The sequence below is a fragment of the Nesoenas mayeri genome, assembly GCF_963082525.1.
Source record: "Nesoenas mayeri genome assembly, chromosome: 2".
Taxonomy (NCBI): Eukaryota; Metazoa; Chordata; class Aves; order Columbiformes; family Columbidae; genus Nesoenas; species Nesoenas mayeri.
This window is the reverse complement of record NC_137543.1, coordinates 77229116-77253865: the sequence shown is the minus strand read 5'-3', so window position 1 is coordinate 77253865 and position 24750 is coordinate 77229116. Positions and strand designations below refer to the sequence as shown.

Here is a 24750-nt window from a genome sequence, read left to right as displayed (position 1 = left end):
TTGTCTAGGGACAGGGGTAAATGGAAGACACCATGAGTTCACGTGTCACTTCAAACAGTTCGAATTTCCTTTCAAGCAGAGACAGCATTTAATTCATATTTGTTTCCAGGTGAAAGATCATGTGGATGTTGGTCTTCTGGCCCTTACAGCGAGAATTGATTTGCTGTTAACTGGATTTTGGTTGAAAAATATTGTATGTTTAATAAGAATCATAAAGCAGACTAGATCTCCAGTACACAGTGCTGTGACAGAAAGATAATGAACTACAAGAGAGATTAATAAGATTTTTGAGTCGCAAAAGCATTAAGTCAGTGTAAATCTATTGGTTAAGCTGCTCAAAACTGGTAATGTGTTAATCTGGAGCTGTGGTGGGTGAGCATAGCCATTGTTGATGTACATTAAGACATCTACGTGATCACCTTGTGCTTAGCTCTTTTCCAGACTCAGCAGTAGCATCCCCCTAAGTCTTACTTAAGGTAAAGTCTGCAGAAGACTGGTTAACAAAGCACATGCAGGAGCTCTCAGTAGCAGGTGTGTGGTTTTACCTGCTTTATGGATACCAGGACTATAAATTTGGCATGGCCGTGGCTGGCTGTTTCTTCTGTCATAGAGCTGGCTGTCTCAGTTTGGAGTCTTCAGCCTGGTCTGACCCTCCTTCTCCTGGTGGATCTGACTGACTTCCACCCCTGTAAGGACTGCAAAAGCCTCACTCACTGGTGACTGTGAATTATAGCTTGACTAGTCCCATGCTGCTTCTGCATTTTTTTTTTCATTTCAGGTCAGTGCAGTTAAAACCCTAAGAGAAAAGCACTGCTACAGTCAGTTTAACTGGTGTAAAGGTCTTTTAGTCTAGCTGTGATGTGTCATTTAGAAATTCTTTTGATGGTTATTTACTTCAATGGTTTTGGAAATGACAATGTTGTTTGTGTTTGTTTTTTTTTCTCATTCTTTTTGAACCCCTGTTTTATATGTTTGTGGTTTTTTTTTCTCCTCTGCCTAGACCTGGTTAACCATTTCTGTGAACAGGTCCTCAATTTTTTACTTTGTCCCTACTTTCCTGTCGTAGCCCCATCTTCCCCTGGTGTCGACTCCGTACCCTTACAGCGCACAGGCAGTCAACACGGCACACAGAACGCAACAGCGACCTTCCAGAGGGCCAGCTATGCGGCCGGCCCAGCCTCCAATTACGCAGACCCCTACCGACAGCTGCAGTATTGTCCTTCTGTTGAATCACCATACAGCAAATCTGGGCCAGCCATCCCACCTGAAGGGACCTTGGCTAGGTCACCTTCCATTGATAGCATTCAGAAAGATCCCAGGTGGGTGAAACCTTCATTGTCTACTCTTTCTTGCTCGTGCAGAGGTTTGTAATTGCAGCTTGCTTTGTATGTTTCTGTTGTTGAATATATATTAAAAAAAAAAAGATTGTACATCAAAGGTTTTGCTTGCATAAGAGCTTTGTCCTAATGCTTTACCTTGAAAGGCTCTCATGAGCTCTTCTGTGAAATGAAATGATAAGTATGGTCTTGAATTTGTTTGTTCAGCCTGCGTTCAGTGGTCTTACCAATCAAAATATTATGAAAAGTAATTTTCTCTGAAAATGGGAGAAGTTATATGACTGTTTCGACTCTGACTATTCTGTATTGAATTTTGAAGGTACTTGTTGGGCAGAAGTTGTTACAGTTGTTGGTTTGTCTGCAGTTAATGTTGATAAAAGCTGCAGAAAAGGATATTCTGGTATTGGGCAATGAGACTGGGCAATGTGGAAGTCACACGTTATCAGGCTTATCCTTCACCCTGTTGTTGTGTGGGCTTACAATGCCAGTAAGTGGTAACAGAATATATGTACTACAGCTTTGCAGAAATGGTTGTTACTGTGCATGCTTTTTAAATATATAGCATGATTTTTAATGTTGTTGTGAGGCACGAGTGTACTTGTATACTTAGAGAAGGTGAAAGGAGGAAACTTTATATATAATGTACCCCAAGCAGGCAGATGCACTAGAGAGAGTTTTCTGACAAATAATTTGACTTCCACAATAACAGCAATGAAAATGGTGACTGTAATACTCAATGCACTTGGTGATTTTGTTTAATTTTCTGAAGGAAAAGAAAGCAAGTCTCTTTGGTAACTTAAGTTTAAACTTGTTGAAAGTGTTAATTTATACAAGGTTTTTCTATGGCAGATGGTGTGATTTATTTGTTAATTTTTGCTATATATAATTTTGTGATGGGAGTGCCCAAAATTTGCCCCCAACAAAAATGCTGGAGGTGTTTAAGCAACAATTAGAAAAGATTTCTCTCCCTGCATTAAAAACCAAATATTTGCAACCTGATCGCTCTACTTGTTTAGCATTATAGCCATTCTCTCTGTCTCTCCATCTAAGAACACAACAGCAGCTACATTTTATGGCACATTAGAAATATCACTGCTTGCAGCTACTTCAGCCATTGCAGAGTTTCATTTGTTGAGAAAACTTCTGTCTTCAACCTTATTTTTTTTCCCTTAGCTTTCAATCCCTCCCCTTCTTCCACCTGCCCCAGGGCAAGCATCAGTAACCAGAGGGAAACAGTCTTTTTCAGAAACATTAAAAAAATTACATTAGGAGTGCACTAAACCAGAGGAGAAATGACTGTAATCCTTATGAAAAGTTCTTATGAGAAGCATGATGATGGTGAAGGCAGTAGTCCCTATAGACATGAAAGACATGTTTAGAGTGTCTCTATAGGTCATAGACATAATATCTTTTTAAGAAATCTTATCTCCCTTTGGTTGCTCTACTGTCACCTCACAACTGTTATTCAGCTACTGTATAGGATATGTACTTGCAAAACAAGATTTCTTCTTTCAAGTTTTTCATTTGCCTGCTTTTTGGTTCTTTCTTGCCTTTTTATACCATTTGTACGTTCAGAGCATTGATTTCTCTAGGTAAAGTAGGAGCGAGCAGGCATCCGGGTATAAATTGTACTTGATAAAACACTTTAGAGGGGATCATTACTTATTGTTACTAATTGCTATTAGATAGATTGGGATTTTTCATAAAATAACTTTTGTAAAAGAGGTTTGCATTACTCTTGATCTCATTCGTTTGAACCATGGACCTTGTGTGGTGTCTCTTACTCAATATTGCTGCCCTTACTTGTTAATTTGAATAAATCTTACAAAGCAATGTCAGAGGCACGCTGGATGATGTTACAACTCAGTTCCTAGAAGCTGTAATCCACCTATGCAAATTAGCTTGTGGAACTATTTGTGGCCTACAGGAGCTGATCTTTCAGCTATTGGAAAGACAGTGAAAAATTGGAAGGAGTTTGGAGAAAAGCAATAAAAGCAATCGGGAGACTTCTAATGTTTTGATTTCTATGGATAAACTACAAAAATGTGGATAAATGACAAGTGTGGAAAGGAGGGGACAGAAGATTTTCCAGAGACTTGCAAAAATATTATGGAAGGACAGAAATCATTTAGGGTAGCACATGGGAGGTATAATTAGAAGTACTGGCTTTAATTAGGAAGAAACAAACCTGGCCCAAATACAAAAATGACTTCCAATGTCTGTGTTGTGTTGCACTGTGCTCCTTAAAGAGTTATCATTTATACTTACACAGCAAAAAAAAAAAAAAGATAAACATGTTAGTCGGTGGGTGAGCTTGGTCAACTGATAAATCTTGAGTTTCCTTATGGACCTATTGCTGCTTTGGTTGGCTGGTTGATTGGGGTGTTTTGTGACTGACGTGAACCATGGAGGGGAATGGCATGTGTCTCTTTCAGACACTGAGCCTACCTGTCCAACCAGAGCTCCAAACAAAGGCCCACTGGCAGAGGAAAAAGTGCAAGACAAAAAAACTACTAATTGCAGGTTTTTGCTAACATTATCTGTATGTCAGTCAGCTCAAGACGAGGAATAGATAACCAGAATGGAACATACTCATCCTAATAAGCAATTAGAGTTCCTAAAGCTGAACATTGTTTTCTGGAATCATCAGTTTAGGTGGAATTTCCATCTGAAGTCCTTAAAAAGTGGTTGGCAGACACTGATGTGGTTGACAACTTTTTCCATTGTTTTCACCATGTAGTTTGTATTACTAATACTCCAGTTTTACATACATGTTTTCAGCTGACATTTGGCAAATGAAATTTTAGCTCAACATCTGTTCTGCATCATCCGGCTGTCATAAAATGCAGTTTAATGTTCATCAACTAAAAGTTTAAGACAAAAACTAGTTTTAAAAAAGTATCAAACGTCTATTATCAAGTTTGTGGTAGGGCATAATTTTTGATCTATGCAGGTAGACTGTCAGTTGATAGGAGCTCATATAACAGGTAGTAAAAACTATATGCGTCTATACTGGTGAAAAATCTGAGGCTTTGTTATTTAAAAAGAAAATAAAACCCGTATCACCTGTCAGAAATAAAATAAGTTCTGTGTATAGAAAATGGAAAAAATGTAATATCAAGTATAATTTACAGATTGATTCTTCAAAGCCCTCTCTTATGTTTACTTTGTGTCAAAAAAGGAAGAAAAGTATGCAATAGGGCTGTGATAAAAACTGTTTCATGCCACAATCTCTTATAAGAAAAATTGGCATAGAGGGAGAGGAAAATAATACAATATTTATTTTCTAATTATTGTCTTGCTTTTCGTTCCTACTGAACTGTGAAGTCGTTACTGTTTTAAAGTATCAGAAATATATATTCATGTGATATTTTCCAGCCTGCTTTCATTTAAGAAAGATTGATGTGTCTCTTATCAGCAACGAACTATCCAAGGTTTGTGCATTCCTAGACTTTAGGGAAACTGGGGAGCCCTAGAAATAGAAATCGCCATGTCCAGTTGTCAGTCTGTGTACCTTCCAGTTTTTAGTTCAAAATACAAAAATCTGTGTAAACTACTTAATTTTTGAGTCTTTAAACTACTGAGAAACAATGTACACGTACGACTGCTTATAAATCACACTTGCTGAATAACAGATGAAAAATACATAGTTTTCAGATCCTTCAGTTAAATACATACCAACGAAGTTTGCAGTAACAGTGATTTTACTCCACAATGGATTCACTGTGTCTGATTTGATGGGTTGAGTCAACGTGTTTCCTTTGTTTTGTGACTTCTCTTCTTACCTGTTTTTATTTATATGCCTGTATACACACAGCAAAGAAGCTGACAAGAAACTGAATTACCAGCAAGAATTATGCAGCATACACTCCATTAAGGCTATCAAAATGAATTTGAGTTCAAATGTCCATTTCATATTGCATTGAATTATATTCATCTACACTTACAATTTTCCTTTATGTCATCCTCTTTCTCAAGATGTGTTTCAGAAGCCTTCAAACTATTTATTCAGAAGAAATGGGGTAATTTGGTGAATGAAGCTGTAAAGGGTTCATTCTTCATTATAAAGCAGACTGTAATAATGTTTAAAAAAAAAGACAACACAAAACCCACCAGCAGTAAAATCATGTTGCAACTTTACAAGAAAACAAAATTTTTAGAACCAGTTATCTCATAGTGATTTTCACCTCAAGAACTATCTGGGTATAGGTCAATGTAGAAACAGAGTTTTCCAGGTATTGCATGATTTAACTGTAATGCCCTGAGACGTTTCTGCTCTGTTCTGCTCTTGCAGAGTCAACTTTCCATTTCATTGCCTCTGCTGGCTGTAATTTCCTTCTGAGCAGAAGATGACAGTTCTGTCTGTCTTGTAAAGTTTTAAATTGGCTTTCTTTCCACTTACGAAAGGAAATAAATTAGATCAGAACATTTTGTGTGGATTGTAAGTTTCAAAACTAGTATCTTTTTTTTTTTTTAAGTATGCTCTGTTTTTGGAATGGAAGGTAGAGAGCTTTCTTCTTTCTGTAAGAAAAGTGATAGTAAAATAAACTCTAATTATCCTAATTTCTGTGCTCCAGTAAAACTGCTTATGAGATTAGCACACTGAGTTTGGAACATGGCCTGCTAAAAGGTAAATGTTTCTGCAGGAGTCTTCCCCATATATTTAATCTTGCTTTGTTCCAAGGATTATATTGGTGTTAGTAGTGTTGTTCTACCATAAATCTGAATAGCAGCCAGGCAGTCGAACAGTGTAACAAGGTAAGAAAATAACAGTGTAAACCTGCATGTGTAGGAGGTGGAACATCTTGGTGGGAATGTGTCTGGGAGCTTCTTTGGCAAGGGTTATCACCTTCAGAAATAAACATCTGGTGGAGTGGAAGGTTTTGCTGTGACTACAGTACAGCTGGTGGCAACACTCTGCAGTGCTGCTGTGGTCAGTCCTCAGATGTGGGCTTGACTTTTCAGAATCGAGAGGGCTGTCAGTGGGTCTCTGGCATCATTCTCTAACCCAAGAGGCTTAAGGCAGATCAGAGCTTGTAGAAGTACCTCTCTGCTTTTGCATGGTACAGTGTGTGATAGGCAGCTCTCCTTTTCACTGAATAGTTTTCAAAGGTCCCTCTTATCTTTATCTGAAATTAAGGGTAAAGAGGGAGGTGATTCTCCAAGGGTTGTCATGGTGGAGAAGCCAAAGAAAACACACTTCTAGTGGATCCGACCAGGTAAATGTTTGGCAATATAGGCTCACCTCCAGAAGTAAATGGTTCAACTTCCTAGATCCTACAGTCTCCTAAGAATTTTTTCCGTCAAATTTATATGGGCCAGGCCCCATGTACAGGTGGAACCAAGTAAATGGTGTTCAAGAGTGCTCATTTTGTAGCTCTGTATTTAAGTATATTTTTCATTCAGTGAGGAAATACCTGCTTTATTTTCCCTACATAAAAATTACACGGTGTCTCAGGCTTTAATGTATACCCCTCTGAGCATGAAAAACTGACCTCAAAAGAAAATAAAATTGAAGAGTCTAAATAGCACAAAAATACACCCAATTCAGGAATAGCAAGTCTAGAGCGAATTGCAATTCCTCATACAGATCCTTTCTACATAGAAAGCATGAATTTTTACAGAGTGCACAAAATAGCTATGAGAAAATGTAGGTATGATAAAATAAACAGCAATCTCTTTCCTCTTCCTGCTATAGGTAACTAAGGATGAAGCTTGCCTCCTTAAAATGAGTGAGGTGGGAATCCATAGACTGTCCTAAAATCTGTTAATTAGGGATTTCAGGAGACTTACTTAGCTGGAAACCTTGGCTGGAAAAGACTTTCCTAAAGAATATTTAGTTCCAACTTGAGCATGGCAAAATAACCAAGGGCCTAACTGGTCCACACAAGCGTCAACTTGTGGTGAAGTAGAGGAGTGGTACCTAGAACTTGGAAAACTTATTTTTTGTGCATTTGAGCACATTGCTGTATATGCCAGCAGTTTCTGTCTTTCCATTGAGGTGGTTTATAAATGGCTGGGGAGGCACTGGACATAGGCGGAGACATTTCACAGTACAGAAAAAGTGATTCAGTATGCACAAAACCATCCACCTGCATTTGCTATTCTTTTCTTTCTAGAATTTGTTTAGCAACCTCCTTTCTCTGGGAGAAATGCTTGGGGGGCAAAAATCCTGAAGCATACTCTACAGGAATAAAGTGCCTGTGGTTTTAGCTCATGGAACACCCAGCACCCACTTTCTCTCTTCTATGACTAGTACCACTTTATTTACAGTGCAGGAGGCCACTCCATTTTGTTGCCATCCTGTCTTTAAAGAAATCTGATCCTATCATTAACAAATCTGCCCTACTGTAATCACAGAGCATCACACTTTTGGTATATCACAGTAACATGGGCAGTGCTGATCCATGTACTTTGAATAATGAGTCAGTCCAGAAGTGCTTACAGTTCTTAAACTGTCAGCAGAGTAGAGCAGGTCATATGTAGGCATTTTATTTGGTATGTTATTTGTGTGGTATACAGGGTATAATTTTGAGAGAGATGATGCCTTGTCTCTTGTTTTGATCTGAAAGTTTAGCTCATATAATCTTCTCCCTCCAGCAGAAGGTAATTCCTTTCCTTTATGCTGGAGGGAAAGAAGGTGAAAGGCCATTTATATGCTTGTCAATGATGCAGGACATTCAGGAGCTCCACATAGGGTTGAGAAGTGCACATTTAAGAATTTGGGGGCAGATGAGACCGATGTCTCCTTTTTTGATTATTTTGTTAATATTATCATCCTGCCCTCCCCAATAATGCTGGTCTGCCGCTTGCAGTACAACAACAAAGCCCTTTCCACTATCTCTTTCTTAATCTGTTGCATATTTTAATGGCATCATTCATTCAAGAAGAAGCAGGTGGACAGTGTACCTCATCCTCATGCTGTCCGTACATCATTTCTGTTTCCTAAGTGATGTAACTGGGCTTCTAATAGTGAATATATGTCTCAATGCAGTTTCTGCCTTTGTTTGCCACACATTTTGCTCAGTATCCTGTGCCTCATTTGCAAACTTTGACAGATGCAAAATATGTGTGGTGCTTTCTGTGATGACAGACTGCGAGAGCCAGAAAATGTTGTAAGTATATTTTCCAACCAGACATTAAAAACATGGGAAAGAAACGTAGTTTCAGGCTTTACTGGGCTCATGTAAGCTGTTACGATCTCCTGGCAAAATAAACCATGTCAGAAGCTTTTTAGTAGTAGCTCTTGGACATCTCATCAGCCAAATGGGTAATAATGATCTTGGTGTTTATAAGAATGTTGAGAGTAAGTTAAATTCATAAGGTACTTTGAAGTTCAAAGGATAATCTTGCTCTTACTTCCATGGGAAATGTGATGGGAAGGAGGGGAGGGAAATGTGTTAGGTGGAGAAGATGAATGGGGAAAATTTTGAGGAAGCTTGCTAAAATCAGGACACATAGTCTCAAATGTTCTCATTAAAAAAAGGCAACTGAAATCATCCTCAACACTAAGACACAAGTTGCTATACAGAGGTTGTTACTTTCTGAATCTGGACCTCAGTGTGATGTTGCACAACTATTTTACAAGCAAGAAACCGAAGCCGACTAATATTGTAGACGTTTTACAAAATGCGTCAATGAGAGTGCCGGAGGTTTCTGTAAGAGAATAACACCAAGAATTTGCTGAAATAATGTTTCTAATGTAGAGTTTAGCTAAAAATGATGAAGGGAAATAAAGACAACAGCTTTTATTGGTTTCTAGAAGAACTTGATAGCTTTTGTAAATTAAGAGCCTGGCTTTAAGAACCCTAACTCTATGTAGATTAAATATATTGGATGGGAATAGACTGATCTCTGATCTCTCACCTCACTCCACTGCCCCACTCCAGGAGCTTGATGAACAAGTGATGTTCAGAGATGCATCACAATTCTTAGCATTCTGTAAGTGGTTTCCTAGGAAGCCAGAGCCACCAACAATGCCATCCTACAACCCCTGTTGCCAGGGAAACTCCTAGTCTCAAGACTTACTGGGAAATGTTTGTTGTGTTTGCTTGTGGTGGTGTGGTTTGTTTTGGTTTTTAAGCCACTGCAGCAACACTGGGATCATTTGCTGTTTAGCTTGTCACATACATTTAATAATTTGAGGGTCATGTTTATCCTCACCATGCAATGAAGTGGAGGGATCTGGATAGCTGAAGACCTGGAAAGGAGGACAGAGTGAGACCTTTAGGTTTCGTTGACATACCAAAGGTAAAAATATGAAGGATGGAGGGACATGTGGGGAAACAAGGAGCTGTGCAAACTCTCTCCCAAGGTAAACCAAGTAATTTACTTCAGGAAATAAGCAAAAGCTACACAAGTTTAAAGAACGAAGTATTTGAATTTCATTTTTTACTCTTTAAAAATAATTTAAAGTTAACTTGTTAGTCCTTTTGTTCCATACCAGGACATGATGTGATTGGCTCATATACTACATGAAGAGGGCTGATCTTTGTTTTTATGCTTTTTCTTTTTTTTTTTTTTTTTGCTTTGATGCTGTTTTTTTCCTTCCATCTACTTGAGTTTGAGCATCTCGAACTTAAACACTTAGTGTGAAAGTTTGGCCCTGATATATGATGAGGCTTAAGAAAACTGTTAGTGTTTTTGTGTTGGTGGAATGAATGTATTCCTCCAAAAATCAACAAGCTTATTTCCACAACAGTTTTGCAGCATGGGGTTCCCCTGTTTTTGACTTTTAGATGGTTGAAGTGCAGAATATCGTGTGACCTTCATGAATCAAACAATTTCTGACAAAGTGAAGAACTTACCTTAAATAACCTGGGTCAGAACAATGGGGAAAAAAAAAAAAAGGGTTTTTTTCTATTTTATTTCTTAACATATCTCGATAAAGAAGCAGGAAGATGTTACAGGTGTGGATTCCTCTGGCCTAACACCCAGGAAGGTGTGTAAGATGTTAGGTACAATGTTCGTGACCTGGGATTTTCCCACCAGTGAGGCACTGACAGGGGTGGAAAACTACCACAGTACTTTTCCTCAGCCATGTCAAAGTTTAAGGCAAGGCAGCAATAAACTGTGGCAGATGCTCCCATTATGCCCTTTACCTCCCACCACCCCTTCCTTTAGATTGGAAAGATGATAAGAAAGATGAGGGGAAAGGAAGAGAGACTTCAAGTTGGAGAGTTTTAAAGGGTTTTACTTATGCTACTAATATATAGAGAATATATACAAAATATACAAAACCAATCTCAAGCGCTCAATGTGGAGTTGGCGTCACTCCTGCAGTGGTGGAGCTGGGTGTGTGGAGCTGGCGGCTCCAGCAGGTGCAGGCCAGGTCCTTGGAAGTCATGGGCGGGACTTCACAGCAAAGCAGAACCTGGTTGCAGGGATGCAGGGCCTGAGGCCTGCGGATCACAGGCACACAGACAGGGTCCTCTCTAGGTGCTGGCCCATGGTTGAAGAGAGCTTGATCCTCGTGATCACCCTCTTATATAGGGGGTATGACGATTATGGGATGGAATACTTCTGTTGGTCAGTTCTAGTCACCTGTTCCATTCACCCCTCGTCAAACACGCTCCTCTCACAATGGAACATGGGAAAACTTATCAGTCTTTCTTAGCTACCATAGTAATAAATCTAAACACAAGCTTCTTCAGCATTCTGTTGGTCTCTTATCAGCACCGAGTACAGCATCCTAGGAAAAATACACAGGCTAAAACTCAGAAAAGTACAGCCATCTAGAAGAACTTAGCTGAAAGAAAAATCACTAAAAGAGAACCGGTCTTGTTTTTAACAAAACCAGGACAAGCCACAAGGTGACATGGGCACAACCCATAACCACAGTGTTTGCTGAAGGGAATGTGCCCGTGGGACTGACTCTGCAGGGAAATGATGCTGACTGGAGACCTGCTGATCCCATGCTGCTTGTATTAAGGGCAGAGCAATTCTGTGTGTGCAGCCAGGGATTGACAGACGTGGTTGGTAACAGGTTGGATCAGCCTCACTCACCAGCAGCAGAAGCTGGAGCTGCTGCTGCGTTGCAAGGAGTACCTGAGGCAACCATGGCGGTGAAGCCCAGAAGATACCTGTTAGGAGTGTGGGTAGAGGATGAGCCTGGAGCAACCTACAGGTTTTCGTGTTTCTGTGGAGCTCATACTTTCCTGGTGGATGAATTTTATTATGCGGTTCCTTTTCTGCTTCAATACTTTGAGATTCGTAGCTCTGAAATGTGAGTGCATGGTTATTTATCTACTTGCACAGAGTCAGGCGATCTGGGACAACTCACAACAGGTATTTTGCTATTAATAAAGTTTATTTTAGTTGAAGATGCACAATGTTTGAACTGTTTTATTCAGTTGTAATTCCTGTCCAGTGATTCATTAATAGAATCTGTGGTTCAGTGATGTGACCCTGTAACTACATAGCTGTTCATATCTCCATACCTAAATTTATGGCCCTGAATGGCCTTAAAATGGATGGTACTTTCTTTTTGTTTGTTTCCTTGCAAGAAGTTGGCTTTTGTAAGGGGTTACCCTTTTCATGCTTCTTTGAGTTTTCTGTATAGTTCTGTGATTCCTTCCAGTAGCTTTTAATAGGGAATGCTTGACATTTTTCTGCATTGGAATAGTTGCTAAATGTCTTGTAAAACTCTGGCTGCACACAAATTGGCACACAGAGAATTCTTTAGATGTTTTGATGTCAGATAGCTTTTTCAGGAAAAAAGTGGGAGAAGGGGTTTGATTTCTCCTTTGGCTTTCCCATCGCATCTGAGAACGGAGTTTGCCATGGGTAGCTGAATCGTACAACTTCCATTTAAGCAAAGCTTTTCCTCTCATGTATGCAGAAATTCTTTTAAATACACAAAATCTTTACCACAGGATGAAATCTTCTTTGCATAGTCTTCTCTAGTGGATTTTTTTTTTTCATTTGTCAGCAGCGTAGTTTTTTTAATGAAATTTTATCCTAAACTGTAAAGGTTTTATCTGCAGCTGCTAAGTGATAACAGATCCTGTCAGCCACTGCATTTTCCGTGGCCTGGCTCCAGCAGCCATCTGTTACCTTTCTGCTTCTGCACAATTTGCACACCAGAATCTCCCCTCCTAAAATAAAAAAATAGCAGAGAAGGGCTGCACCAAACTTTCCTTCTGAAGTACATAAGATTGTATAAAAAATTTCAGTAAAAATGGGGGTCTAGTTCTTGAGCCTGATAAGGACTTCACAGCAGTTTGGTTATGCTGTATAGCAGGGATGTTAAACTCATTTTCACTGGGGGCCACATCAGGCTTGCGGTAGCCTTCAAATGACTGAATGTGGTTTTAGGACTGTATAAATGTAGGAGTAGTTACCTATAGCAAGAACGGGGTTGCCTTTTCACAGGGGGAGCTTCTTAAATGAAATTTCCTCATCAACAAATGTGTGGACATGTCATTCAAAGATAAATTCAAGAACTGATGTCTCAAAGTGCACACTGAACACCTCTTCACCTTTTCCTTTCCAGTCATAAGTTATTGCTGATTCAGTTTTCAAATCAGTTAGGTGGAATTACTTTCTTCGAGAAGCCTGTTTATCACCCCCTATATGCCTGTAATCATATTGGTTGTACACATGGGTACAGTGAAATGGAGCCTAATGGTTCCTAATCCCCAGCAGGTTTATTACTAGGCCAGATTTGCCTCATAATAATAAAGTGAACAGCTTCTCAGAATCATTTGAAATGTGAATGCAGAAGTCTTATTCTTGTTCTGTTACATATTTACTGACATAAAGCTGCTTGGTACTGAACTTAGATCTTCTTTTCTTTTGTTATTTTAAAATCAGAATTGGGCTTAGGTTTTGCTTTGTAGTCATGTTAGACATTATGTAGTTTCACTCAATTTCAGTGAAGTGTTAATGTTGTGGTGGTTGGGGTTTTTTTGTTATTTGGGTTTTTTTCATTAGCAGTAAGCATGGGATAGGAGTCATCAGATTCTCCATTGTTTTCAAGAATCTGTGGGGAGGAAAAGTGTGCACTTCATTTCTAAAAGGAAAAAAAGTATTTTGTAAGGGTGAAGGAAATAACTGATAGAGCTGTTTTCACTCAGAGTGTTTATAGGGAAAAAAGAAATCAAGAAACAAATCTGGGCATCAGCCTCTCTAAAATTTGTTTCAGAGCATTATATATATTGTCTCTGTACAATTAAGGGTAGAATGGATGGTGGAGGAATGACAGAGCTGGTAAGTGAGAGCTAAGACATGCAGACTAGTGAAGTTAGCCTGTCACGCTTGTATTGACAATTTCAGCATAGCCTGAAGGATAATGAAATGCACAAAATAGTTTTCAGAAACACTTAAAAATAAACTATTTATGATCTCACTTCTCTAACATTTTAAACTTCTTTGGAAAATGGAATTCTCTGCACGTGGCATTGATTTAGTTCCTTGGTATTGCAGGCTTCTTGGGAAAGCTAAGCTCATGGTTGTGCCGAATATAAACAATATAAGGTAAATCTTGCAGTCTTTTTGAGGAATAAATTCCATTTACTTTGTTATGTAACTTTGAATGGAGTAAATGCAGCAATGCAAATAAAATTCTAAATGGAAATTTGATAGTGAATCTTGATCAACAATGGTTAAGAGGCAAATTTTGATTTTTGGAGCCCTGTTAATTTTCATAAGAAAATTAAGAAGATAAAAATTGTATATGACGTTTATTAGCTTAAGATGAAAACTAATGAATTTCAGAAATTTGGTGATGGTAGTGTAAGATTCTACATTTGTTCTTAGTACAGGCAGAGACTGGGGTTTTACCAATATGTTTTTATCCACTTTGTGAAACTGCCTGTGTATGGGGAAGGATGTTTAAAAGGCACTGTTGTCAAGTTCACAAAATAAGTGCAGTAAGAAACACACAGAGAAAACTTTATCAGTCCATTTCCTCTAAAATGCTCTTGTAGTTTCCCTGTGCCTCTGTTAAACGCAACAACTGAGTCTTTCATCCTGTTCACAACAGTTAAAAGTAGTTCAGTTTTTGTTGTTTGTTTTTTTTTTTTCCATTTTCAGACAAAACTGCTTGACTCAAACAAGAAAATAAACATTTCTTGAGTAATAACTTCCCATTAAAATAACTATCACTTATGTTAAGATGTCAGTATAACAAGAGAAGTATCTTATGCTGCCAGCATCACTGTGGAGTAAGGATTTTGTTTCAATCTGGATGTCATGAATCCAGCCTTAAAATTTTAATTAAACCTATAGAGAAGCATGTTTTACATTTTTCTAGTAAGACTGAAGTTTGAACTCACTTCTCAGTGATAAAAAAGAAAAGCAAATAAACTTTTAGTAGAGCAAGTAGGAGTTTTTGTATGCTGGCATTTGGTTTTAGTTAGTAACTTCAGACAAATAATAATGTGCTTTTGAAATAAAAGCCAGAAAATAGAATGGAAACTAAACAGAATAAATGTAGCTTTTGAGTTTTCTGGGAATTCAAAGACTTATTGAGTGTCTAGAAAGCTCAAAGGGAAGAGAAGTGGCTGCTTTCAGCTCAGTGTTGTAGTATTGTAAATAGTATGATCTCTGACTTAGTTTCTTTTACCGCAGGGAAAGAACATTTTGGGAAAGCAACACTTGCTTCATCGTTCTCCCCAAACCCATCTAAAATTTAGACTTTGTAATACTGAATTCTCATAGGATCCCATTAGAAAGCAGACTGGCATGAAGATATATGTATTTCTCTCAGTATAGGCACATGATAGTAATAATGGTGCAACTCCTCCTAGAAAATGCAACTTGGAATGGAGGCTATGAAAAGTGTTTGGTGGATTACCAGTGTGTGTTATTAATACTTTTTACTATGTAAAAAAAGCAAACAAACAAAAAAAGGTGAAAACACGGGTTTGTGCTGCTGTTTGTGTACATCTTGCTAGTATGTAAATGGTCCAGTGGTTTCATTTTGCTGTACATGCACAAAATTGCTGTACGTTACGTAAACGGCACATCTCTGTTCCAAAAAGCTCTGGTGTTCAATTTGAAATTACATACAGAAAGGTGAACTGATGAAGAGCAAGTGGGCAGAAAGGCAGTGTTAAAAATAAAAGCAGTTAAACTGCTTAACTAAGTCAATAGATTTACTTCTCTGAATCAGTTAAACGCTTTTATTCTTCATGACAAATAATTATTGGTATTCCCAGACTGCTTTTAATGTAGTCACGTTTTGCTGTTTTTCTGGTAAACGTGTCTCAGCACAAAACCCAAAGATTAAGAAAGGGGGTAGTTTCGTTCTGGGTAGGTCATCTGTGAAAGCCTGTGGGAAAGATGTTGTGTGAAAACTGCAAAAGTCTTTTTGGAAGATGTGGACAAATATGTGCTAAAGGTTGGTGTTATAAAAGCATTTCAAAGAGTGCATCAAAGGGCAGAACTGTGAAGGACCTTGAACATCTGTGAAAACTATATGGAAAATGTAGCCAGCTGTACTCAACAATCTCATGCTGTCATCTTGTAAAAATCAAAACTCCTGTGAAAGCTTCATTGCTGTAATAACAAAAAACCCACATCTTTCAAATAGACCATCAATTGAAACGCTCAAGTTTTAAGTCTAGTCAACTTTACCACTCCCTACTTAGAATTTGATAGTATTAGCTTACTATATATACATATAAACATGTTTATGTTTATATGTATGTATATAGGATTAAGTAGGGCTTTTAGGCTGAGTGCGTATTGGCCATGGAGTCCCTTTGAAAGTAGGAGTGCAGAGTGCAGGATTTTCCACAGTCACGGGACACTGGAAGACCTCCTGCCTCTACCCAGTCTACAACCTTTATGCAGTTTGTAGGAACTTCAGTCTTTGTGTATATAGCATAAATACAAACTACAAATACACATAATTACACAAAAAAAGTTATATGCGATATGTGTACATACATAGAATTCATAATCCAAGTATACATGGCATGGAGCTGTATGCTGTCAGTATGTGTGTTTAGGTGGGGATATGGGGCACAGGAACAGGGTATGATTTTTGTTTACAGGCATATCAGATACTTTTTAGAATCATAGAATGTCCTGAGTTGGAAGGGACCCACAAGGATCATTGAGTCCAACTCTTGTCCCTGCACAGGACAACCCCATAGTTCACACCATGTGTCTGAGCGTGTTGCCCAGTCTCTTTTTGAACACTGTCAGGCTTGGGGCCTTGACACCTCCCTGGAGAGCCGGTTCCAGTGCTCCACCACCCTCTGGGTGAAGAACCTTTTTCCTAATGTGCAACCTAAACCTCCCCTGGCACATCTTCTTGCCATTCCCTCGGGTTCTGTCACTGGCTGCCAGAGAGATCAACGCCTGCCGCTCCTCCTCCCCTTGTGAGGAAGCTGTAGACCATGATGAGGCCTACCCTTAGTTTCCTCTTCTCCAGGCTGAACAAACCAAGTGACTTTAGCCGCTCCTCATATGGCTTCCCCTCCAAACCCCTCACCAACTTTGTGCCCCTCCTCTCCAGTAGCTTTATATATTTTTTTTTATCCTTTGTCACCCAGGAGTGCACACAGTGCTCCAGGTGAGGCCACACCAGTGCAGAGTGGGACAATCACGTCCATCAACCTTTGTTTGCCTGAGAAGCAGTAAGACTGATACAGTGTGAATGGCGTCTCCCTGCCAGCACAGCCAGCTGCTGCTGAAATGCAGTTTGTAAATGTTAGTAGGCACTTGGCCTGAGGTAGACCTCAGTTTCTCCGTCAGTTTTCATGCAGAAGCCTCATGTTCAAAGGACATGGACATTCCAGTGTCATCTTCAGAAAGGATAAATGGTTGTTATTTGTGTACTCCGCTTCAGATAGAGTCATTGCCCATGTCCTTGTATGGTATTTGTACTGGTCAGTCCAATGTATCTTCTCTGTCTGCTTTGAAATGATGAGCTCAGGAGGTGTGAATTTTACATACCCAAATTCATTTGCAGCAGTTAGTTTTACTGATGCCATTGGAATTTCCCTGTTTATGAAGTGGAAACTACAGTATCATTTTAGCTCAGGTTGTATTCGTGATTTCTTTTGCTGATAGACATGTTAATGAATGGACATGTTCATTTTCAGTATTTTAGTAACAGGAGAGTTTTGGAGAATTTAATGTTTTTTCCATTGTTTCAAATACAGAGAAAGTACAGATGCTTGTTTAAAACAAATAAAAATAATCTAAGTAACTAAAAAAGAATAGTTTTATTGACCTCATTCCACATTATTGAGTTGTTGTAGCTTAATGCTTTACATCAGACTCTGCATACACTAATGTAAATCTCGTTCAGTGATCAACCAGACTGACACACACTGCACCAAATTCCTTCTGCACACATATTAAATGGAGCACCAGAACAGGCGATAAGGAAGTGCAATTCTGAAGTCGCAAGAATTCCTGACTTAGTTTATGTTAACTGCTATGTCTAGGAAAGCCAGGCATCTTACTAGGGGTGTGATATTTGGAAGCTCTACCCCAGTAGAGCCAATGTGTAAGACTGAAGTTTATGATAAAAATGCAAGTATTTTTCCCAGTTCAAAAGAGGTTTTGGTTTAATCCTATCTAATTTGTTTGCTGGGAGATGTTGCTCTTCTTGGAAGACCTGTGAATGAGACCTGAACTTGCCTAAACTTCAAAGAGTATTAATAATTAAATAATGTTACTTTTAAAGGAGTAATAATATGCTCTGTATTAAATACATAAATCAATGTATTACTTATTTCACATATGTGTGACCAAATCCTTCCTTGTGAAAACAGCATTTTGCCACATAGGACAGCAAAGTTACTATTTTTTCAAATGAGATTTAATTGTTGGCTCATATGGCACTGTTTCATTTTGGCTTGTTTTTACATTTTAATTGAGCAGAACTATCCTTTTTAAGGACAATTATCCCTGATTGGGGTTTTCTTTTTACAGGGTTAAAATCCCTTTTGCGGAGGAGTTGTAGAATAATTTAAAATGATTCTATGTTGCATCACATAAGAAGATGCTTCATTTTTTGGGGTAGGAAGGAGACTGCCAACATGCTTAATGGAGAATTAAGTTTTATAGCCTGTTAAAGAAGACTATTTTCCATAGAAGCTCAAGAAATTAGGGGAGCTAATAAATTTTTGTTTTGGTTTATTTTTTGGGGGGGGCAATGCTGAAGAGTTTCAAAAACCCTGCAATAATGCAAACCTAATGGGGTTCAAGTAGAGAATCCCCCTTGTGTGTTACTCCACCTGCTAGCCAAAGACTGGAGTCTCTGTAGTCCTTAGAATAGACATTTTCTTCCTGTCTTATTCACTTATCTGGCACTTTAACTAGATGTAACTGAGTGATCTTTAACAAGTAACTAAAAATATGTAGGAGACTGACAGATATAAAGCTAGTATGAATTAAAATGGTCAGAAGATTGACATGGAAATGTTGCTTCTAAATTTGTCAGAGGGAAAAGCAGAAAAATGCCTAAGACCTACAGTAAAGTATATTTGCGTGTAAACTCCAAGAGCAATATTCCTAGTTGTAGATTTGCTCCCTACTGTTTTCATCCTCAGAGAAATTTCTGGCTCCCAAGCTTCTGAACCCTTCAAATTCGAGGTATGACCTGTAGGAAATGGAAGTTTCTGTCTAACATTAGGGGAAACTGTAGCATGCATGTGTCCTGCAAATAATGCTCCCTTGGAATGGCAATTGGTGGCTGTCTTTATTTCCCCTTATCTTTCCTAGAGCCTCTAGTAATGTGCTGTGTGCCAGGGTGCACAGCCGTCTCCTCAGCCATGATTTTGGACTCTAAAGCATTCTCTTCTTTGGGTGGCGATTCTGTCCCCTTGCTTTATGCACTTAACTCCCTGTCTCCCCCCCGCAAAGGAGAATGCAAAATTATTTTTCCTAGCATAAATACTAACTCTTCTGCTGAAAGAGGAGGAATTCAGAGCAGAATTTCATTACGGCTATATAAAGTACTTTGAGCAGCTAGGGGAGTGAAGCTGAACTCTTACTTGCTTCCACACAAGGAAGGGTGGAAGACGGACTATGATGATATTTCAGCTGTGAAGTGTAAGGTTTAATGCCTCATCACTCAGAATAGCTTACAGGACAAATAACAACTTAAATTTTGGTAGTAGAAGAGAGACACATGCTCAGCGAAGGGCATGTTCCTTGCTGTACTAGACACAGTAGGCCCATGTTATATCTGATTTTGGTCCCTGACTTATTATTTGAATTTTCTTTGCTGGCAGTTTTCTAGCTGACAAAGACTGTTCAGAAGCAGCTCTAAGAAGGACAACCATGTTGGGGTGGTAGAAGCAGCTGTGAGTGTTGACAGTAAGCTGCAATTGAGAAATTATTTATGGATTAGTTAATGGTTGAAGCTTTTTGTGTATACCAGACTTATGGGAAACAACACTGGAAGCAATGTCTGGATTTTATTTATCAAAGTTACTGTATGCATATTATATAATTTAAAAACTTATCCTTGCTTCACCTTAGAGGTTAGTGAGTGTAGATGTATTATATTGATGACTAAAAGGCACAAAAGAAACTGATTATAACATGGTTGGTGTTCAGTTTATAGGTAGGAAATAATTATTTTTATATTGGTTTCCTTGGTCTTTGAACTAACTGGAGGTGTTTAGGAGAGGATGCCTTTTTTGCCTTCCACCTCCTGTCTACTCCACAAATTGTAGCAAGATTGAGCAGAATTAGTGACATTCAAGTTCTGGAATGACATATGGAAGAAAACAACAGATCAGGAATCTTCCATCATGGAAAGCTAATGAATATGTTCAGAATTAAGGCTGGCCTGAAAGTGAAGACTTGCTTTTGCAATTACTGGCTTTAGGTTGTATCAATCTGATGGTCTCAGAAACTTTGAAAGTTCTGCAGGAGAATTCTGCACATGAGAAAAATAAGAACAAAGGATGAAGTTTGCATTTCCCCATAGCAAGGCATTCACCAAGGGGTCTGAGGGTTCCATTGCAACAGATTAGTGAAGACAATACAAAACCATTAATAAATATGGCATTCCTGAATGTTTAGTGATTTAAAGTTATCTTAATGTATTCAGAGATGAATTGACTTTGCTGCTTCACTCTGAATTTAAAAAAAAAAATAATATTCTACAATTATTTCAAATGAATTTGAATTTCTTCTATATTTTGTCTTATTATTTTTATAGGATTGAAGAAGCATATAGATGCCTTCAGTAAGGGCTGTGCTCTTCTGCAGGTTTTTATGACTAAATGAGGAGTCATACAATTGCATTCCAATCTTTGCATTCTAAAATATTAAGCTGTGTTTTCAAATGCATTAATGAAATTTTTCTTCAATAGAATTTGAGTGTAGAGAGTATCTGAAGAGTATCTGGAGTATAAAATGCTGAGAGGAAGAAGTTTCTCAATGCTTTCACATAGGATGGCTTTCTTCACAAGCTGATTTACTGAATAATTTCAACTTTGCTGTTTGTTTGGCAGCTTATGCTTTTCCGTGAAGTAGTAACTACTAACTTAACATGAAGTTTCGTCCACTGACTGTTTGCCAAAATTTTGTTTCCGGTGTAGTAAATAAAACATAATAGGCAAAACTAGGGAAAACCCTTAAATCTTTACAGTTTCTGGCAATCAAATGTTCATTTCCATGAAATCTGATTGGGCTGAGAGGGAAGAGTGATGCAGTAACAAACCATGTCTGAGATGTCTTTGAAGGAAAAGTTAATTCCTGCTTGCAGTCACTTACATGAGTAATTCTTCTGATATAAAGTTGATCTTACTGATGTAAAAGTTTTGGGAGTGTCATGAGTATTCAGGAGAAGAGAGCTAAGAATAAGCTACATAATCAAAATCAGTGTTTCTTTTTGGTTTGCATATTGCTGAAGTGTAGATACTTTTGCTACTAAGTCCTTATCAGAGCAACCTGTATTGGATGGAAAATTAATGACTTTATGTGATGTAATCATTTACTTACTTAAACTGGTTCACACCAATTTATTTTAATGAAGTTAATTGACCCAGCTTTATAAAATGAGATTAGATTGTATGAATACCTAAGTATTTCACAGGTCCTATGAGAAGAGATCTCTGTTTTATTTACAAAATTTATGTTTGAACACTTGATCGTAATTCATCTGTAACAGAAGATATAATATCTGATTCTTAAGAAATGCTCCGAAAATTACTATCCTACAGCTATAAAACAGAATGGAAATTGTTTTCAAGCCCTCTATAAGCTCCCAGTGTTGAAGACGATGTCAGTTTTCACTAAAGGTAAGCACACAGGATGGTTACTGTTGCACAGGCAGTGCAAATAATATAATACCAGCCTGAGCCAGGCAGCCTGGGTTTTGATAACAATGTGCAGAACCAAGATTGTTCTGCGAAGCAATCCAAAAAATGAGGCTATCAATTGCTCTCTCAGTGGGTAGATGAGGCAGCTACAGCTGAAAGATTGTTTGAATTGTCAGCATAAACTCTGTTTTGTGCATACTCTGAAATTACTGAATTCTCCAAAGAAAGTTACCTGTCTCTGGGACTTCCAGAGGACAGTATTTGAATGCATGACTGTGTTTATATTTCTAGCGAGGGTTGGTTCTGACTCTGCAAGTTTGATGAACCTTACTTTCCACTGTCATCCTCAGCAGCATATAGATTGTACTAAGGGAAGTGATAAACAAACGTGTTTGGGTGTGCGTGTGTGTTTGTATCACAGAAACAGGCTTAACCTAAGAGTCCAAGAAAGCATGTGATGAAAGGGAATTACAGAGAAGGAAAAGGGGGAGATAAAAAAGGCATGTGGCACACCTTGTCTTTTGTTTGTGCTGTCTAATACAGAGCTCAGCCTGTGTTATGTCACAGGATGGCTGTTGCACTGCTGGGCAGCCCCAGCATGTATTGATCCAATGTGGCTTGCAAAAAACAATCAGGGTTTACTATGTAGTTGTTTTAGTTTAGGCATTTTCCTGTTTCAGCCTTACCCATGAAACAAAATGGGGCTTTTCTGATCGCTCTAAAAATAATTGTTGATACAGAGTGCAGTTTTATTGGCAGTACTTTGAGATAAATTGTATTTTTACATGATACCTTTAATGTGTTCTTGCTAGTTATTCTACAGCCATGTTTGCAAATCCATGATCCACGTTGTTTTTATTGTCACCTGTTGCTTCAAACCCAGTAATATTTACCTGTTCTCCTTAATCCCCCCATCAGCTAATTGGAAAATTCCTTGGAAATTTCTTGAGTTAATACCATGTTAACTCATTGTAATAGGTAGGAAGTCATAGTGCTTCATCCTTCTAATTCATGTGCAGAACTTTACTAGAGGTATGTCTCAGGATGAACTCACCCTGTAATTGATAGTGTTTCATGAAGTGGGATAAGGGGTTGACTTGGAGTATTTTGTCTGGGATCTATTTTCATTGGTTGAAAGTGCCTTCTTAAAGGTTTTTGTGTGTGTTTTTTTGTGTTCCTTTGGTGTTTTGTTTTGGTTTTTTTTTTTGGTTTTTTTTTTTTTTTTTTGATTGCTTGACAGTTTGATTATAAAGTATGTCTGCTTGGCTTTGTGGTGGTTAAATACTTGCTTTATATTTCTATAGAGGTTTGAGAATAACGATACTATCTTTTGTATGAATGAGTTGTGAGTAGCCTTCCAAATTGTAGTTGCATTGTTCAGCCATGCATGATTATAAGATCGCCTGGCAAAAAAAAGGAACTCTAATGCATATGAAATCTCACTGCCCAGCTTCCACAAAAACATTGGGTTCATGCTAAATACCTGTCATTTTGGCCACAGGTTAAATGCAGGCATGCAGGTAGTCCATTGGTATTAAAAAAAAAAATTCTAAGAGTGAAAAGGCTGAACATTCTGATTCGAATTAAAAACAAACAAAACCACCAACCAGCAGTTTTTATTGTGTTCCTGTTATCTGATGTTTAAGAGCATTTGCTATGCAGGATAGGAATATCATCTCATTGAAAAAGTAGCCATCACGACACAATTGTCATATAGCACGTTAGAAATTATCCATGAGAGTTGTAATGTGCTGATTTCACCTCATACCCATATTTCTCTCCCCATCCATTGAAAAAGATAGAGTAGACTTCAGATCAAAAACAATGTTGGCTTACTTTTTCAGATTTATAATTGGCTTCATATTATTAAACTGAAAATCCTGTGGGGTACTAGAGTTTATCTTGAACAACTGTTCCTTTGTGGCCACCTGTGGTTTTAGATGATAAAACAATGTACTTATTTTTTCTAAGACTACGATATTCTGGAGTACAGTGCAAGATCTGTATTAAAATCAAGTTCTCGAGGGATTTCCCCATCATCTGTCTCTTTTACACTCTCCCACCACAGTATTTTTTGTGCCCTGCTCACAGACTTGACTTCTATAAAATCCAAAAGAAAAAATGGCTTGTGTCAATTCTGTTTCTAACTTTATATAGGTTGAAGTCATTTATAAGCTTCCAAAATGTTAATTGTTTTTGTTATATGATACAACATACTATAGAAAGAAATAAATCTTGAAGGTTTGAGACTGATAATGCTCAGGAAGCTTGTTAGCTATGTGGCTTCCTGTCTATTACAAGATGTTAGTAGGTAATGCTTTATAAGATTACTTCAATTTTGCTAATATATGATTCTTCACAGAGTTTTATGTCTGCATTGCCTATCTTGATAGCATCATTTAATAACAACGCAACTGATCTAGAAGATCCTGGCCGCAGAAACTGTTTTGTTGTAAGGAAAGGAAATAGGTGCAGTGCTATGGAGTGAAGGGTTACTCTGACAAAACGAACAGGGGGCGTTCAGCCCTTACACACACGAAACTGCCTGTAAATCATCACCGATAGGTTTGTTTGCCTGGTGACCAAGTAAGGCCCAAATGACCCGAGGGCTCACGAGCTGCACTGGTAAGGTTGTACTCCCTTAGTTCCAATGGAAATGCATGCCTTCTCAACTGCCTGTCACTCAGCTTTAACTGACATTATTATTTGATCTCCAGACTTGAATTTGGCTGCATAATGTGAGAATTGGATAGCAAACCTCTTTTTTTCCAAAGGTTTCTCTTCAACAGGAAATAGCAAGTATGGCTGTGTGGTTGCTTCAGTCTGAGCTACTATGACACTCTGAGATCTTCTGTTCTAGGACAACCTCTCTTTCCTGCTTCATGAGTGGCTATAAGGAAAGTTAATGGATAAGTCGGAAGAGCTGCTCTGTGCTGATGCAGAATCTGAAGTAGAAAAGCTTTGCTACAATAACTCCTCAGATTGTATACCCTAATTCTACTCAGGAAAGATAATGCTGAAGGTTCATCATTAGTTCGCTCTTGTATAAATCTGCCAAGATACCTGCTGGAGAGTAAGTCAGTGTCTTTCATCTTGGAGCTTAGTGAAGCAAAGTCATCACTGACCAGACATTTTCTCAGGCCAGAGTCAAAATGTCTTTTCAAGTACAT

General features: G+C 38.3%; 1 protein-coding gene across 1 annotated transcript in view; it reads left to right on the top strand.

The window, feature by feature from the left end:
- CTNND2 (catenin delta 2) overlaps positions 1-24750 on the top strand; it is a gene marked incomplete at both ends in the record, with an annotated part of 526522 nt that overhangs the window by 280147 nt on the left and 221625 nt on the right. Inside the window, one exon of the mRNA XM_080340633.1 lies at positions 1067-1319. Within this exon, the coding sequence (XP_080196759.1) occupies positions 1067-1319 (253 nt within the window). The remainder of the gene's footprint in view (positions 1-1066; positions 1320-24750) is intronic.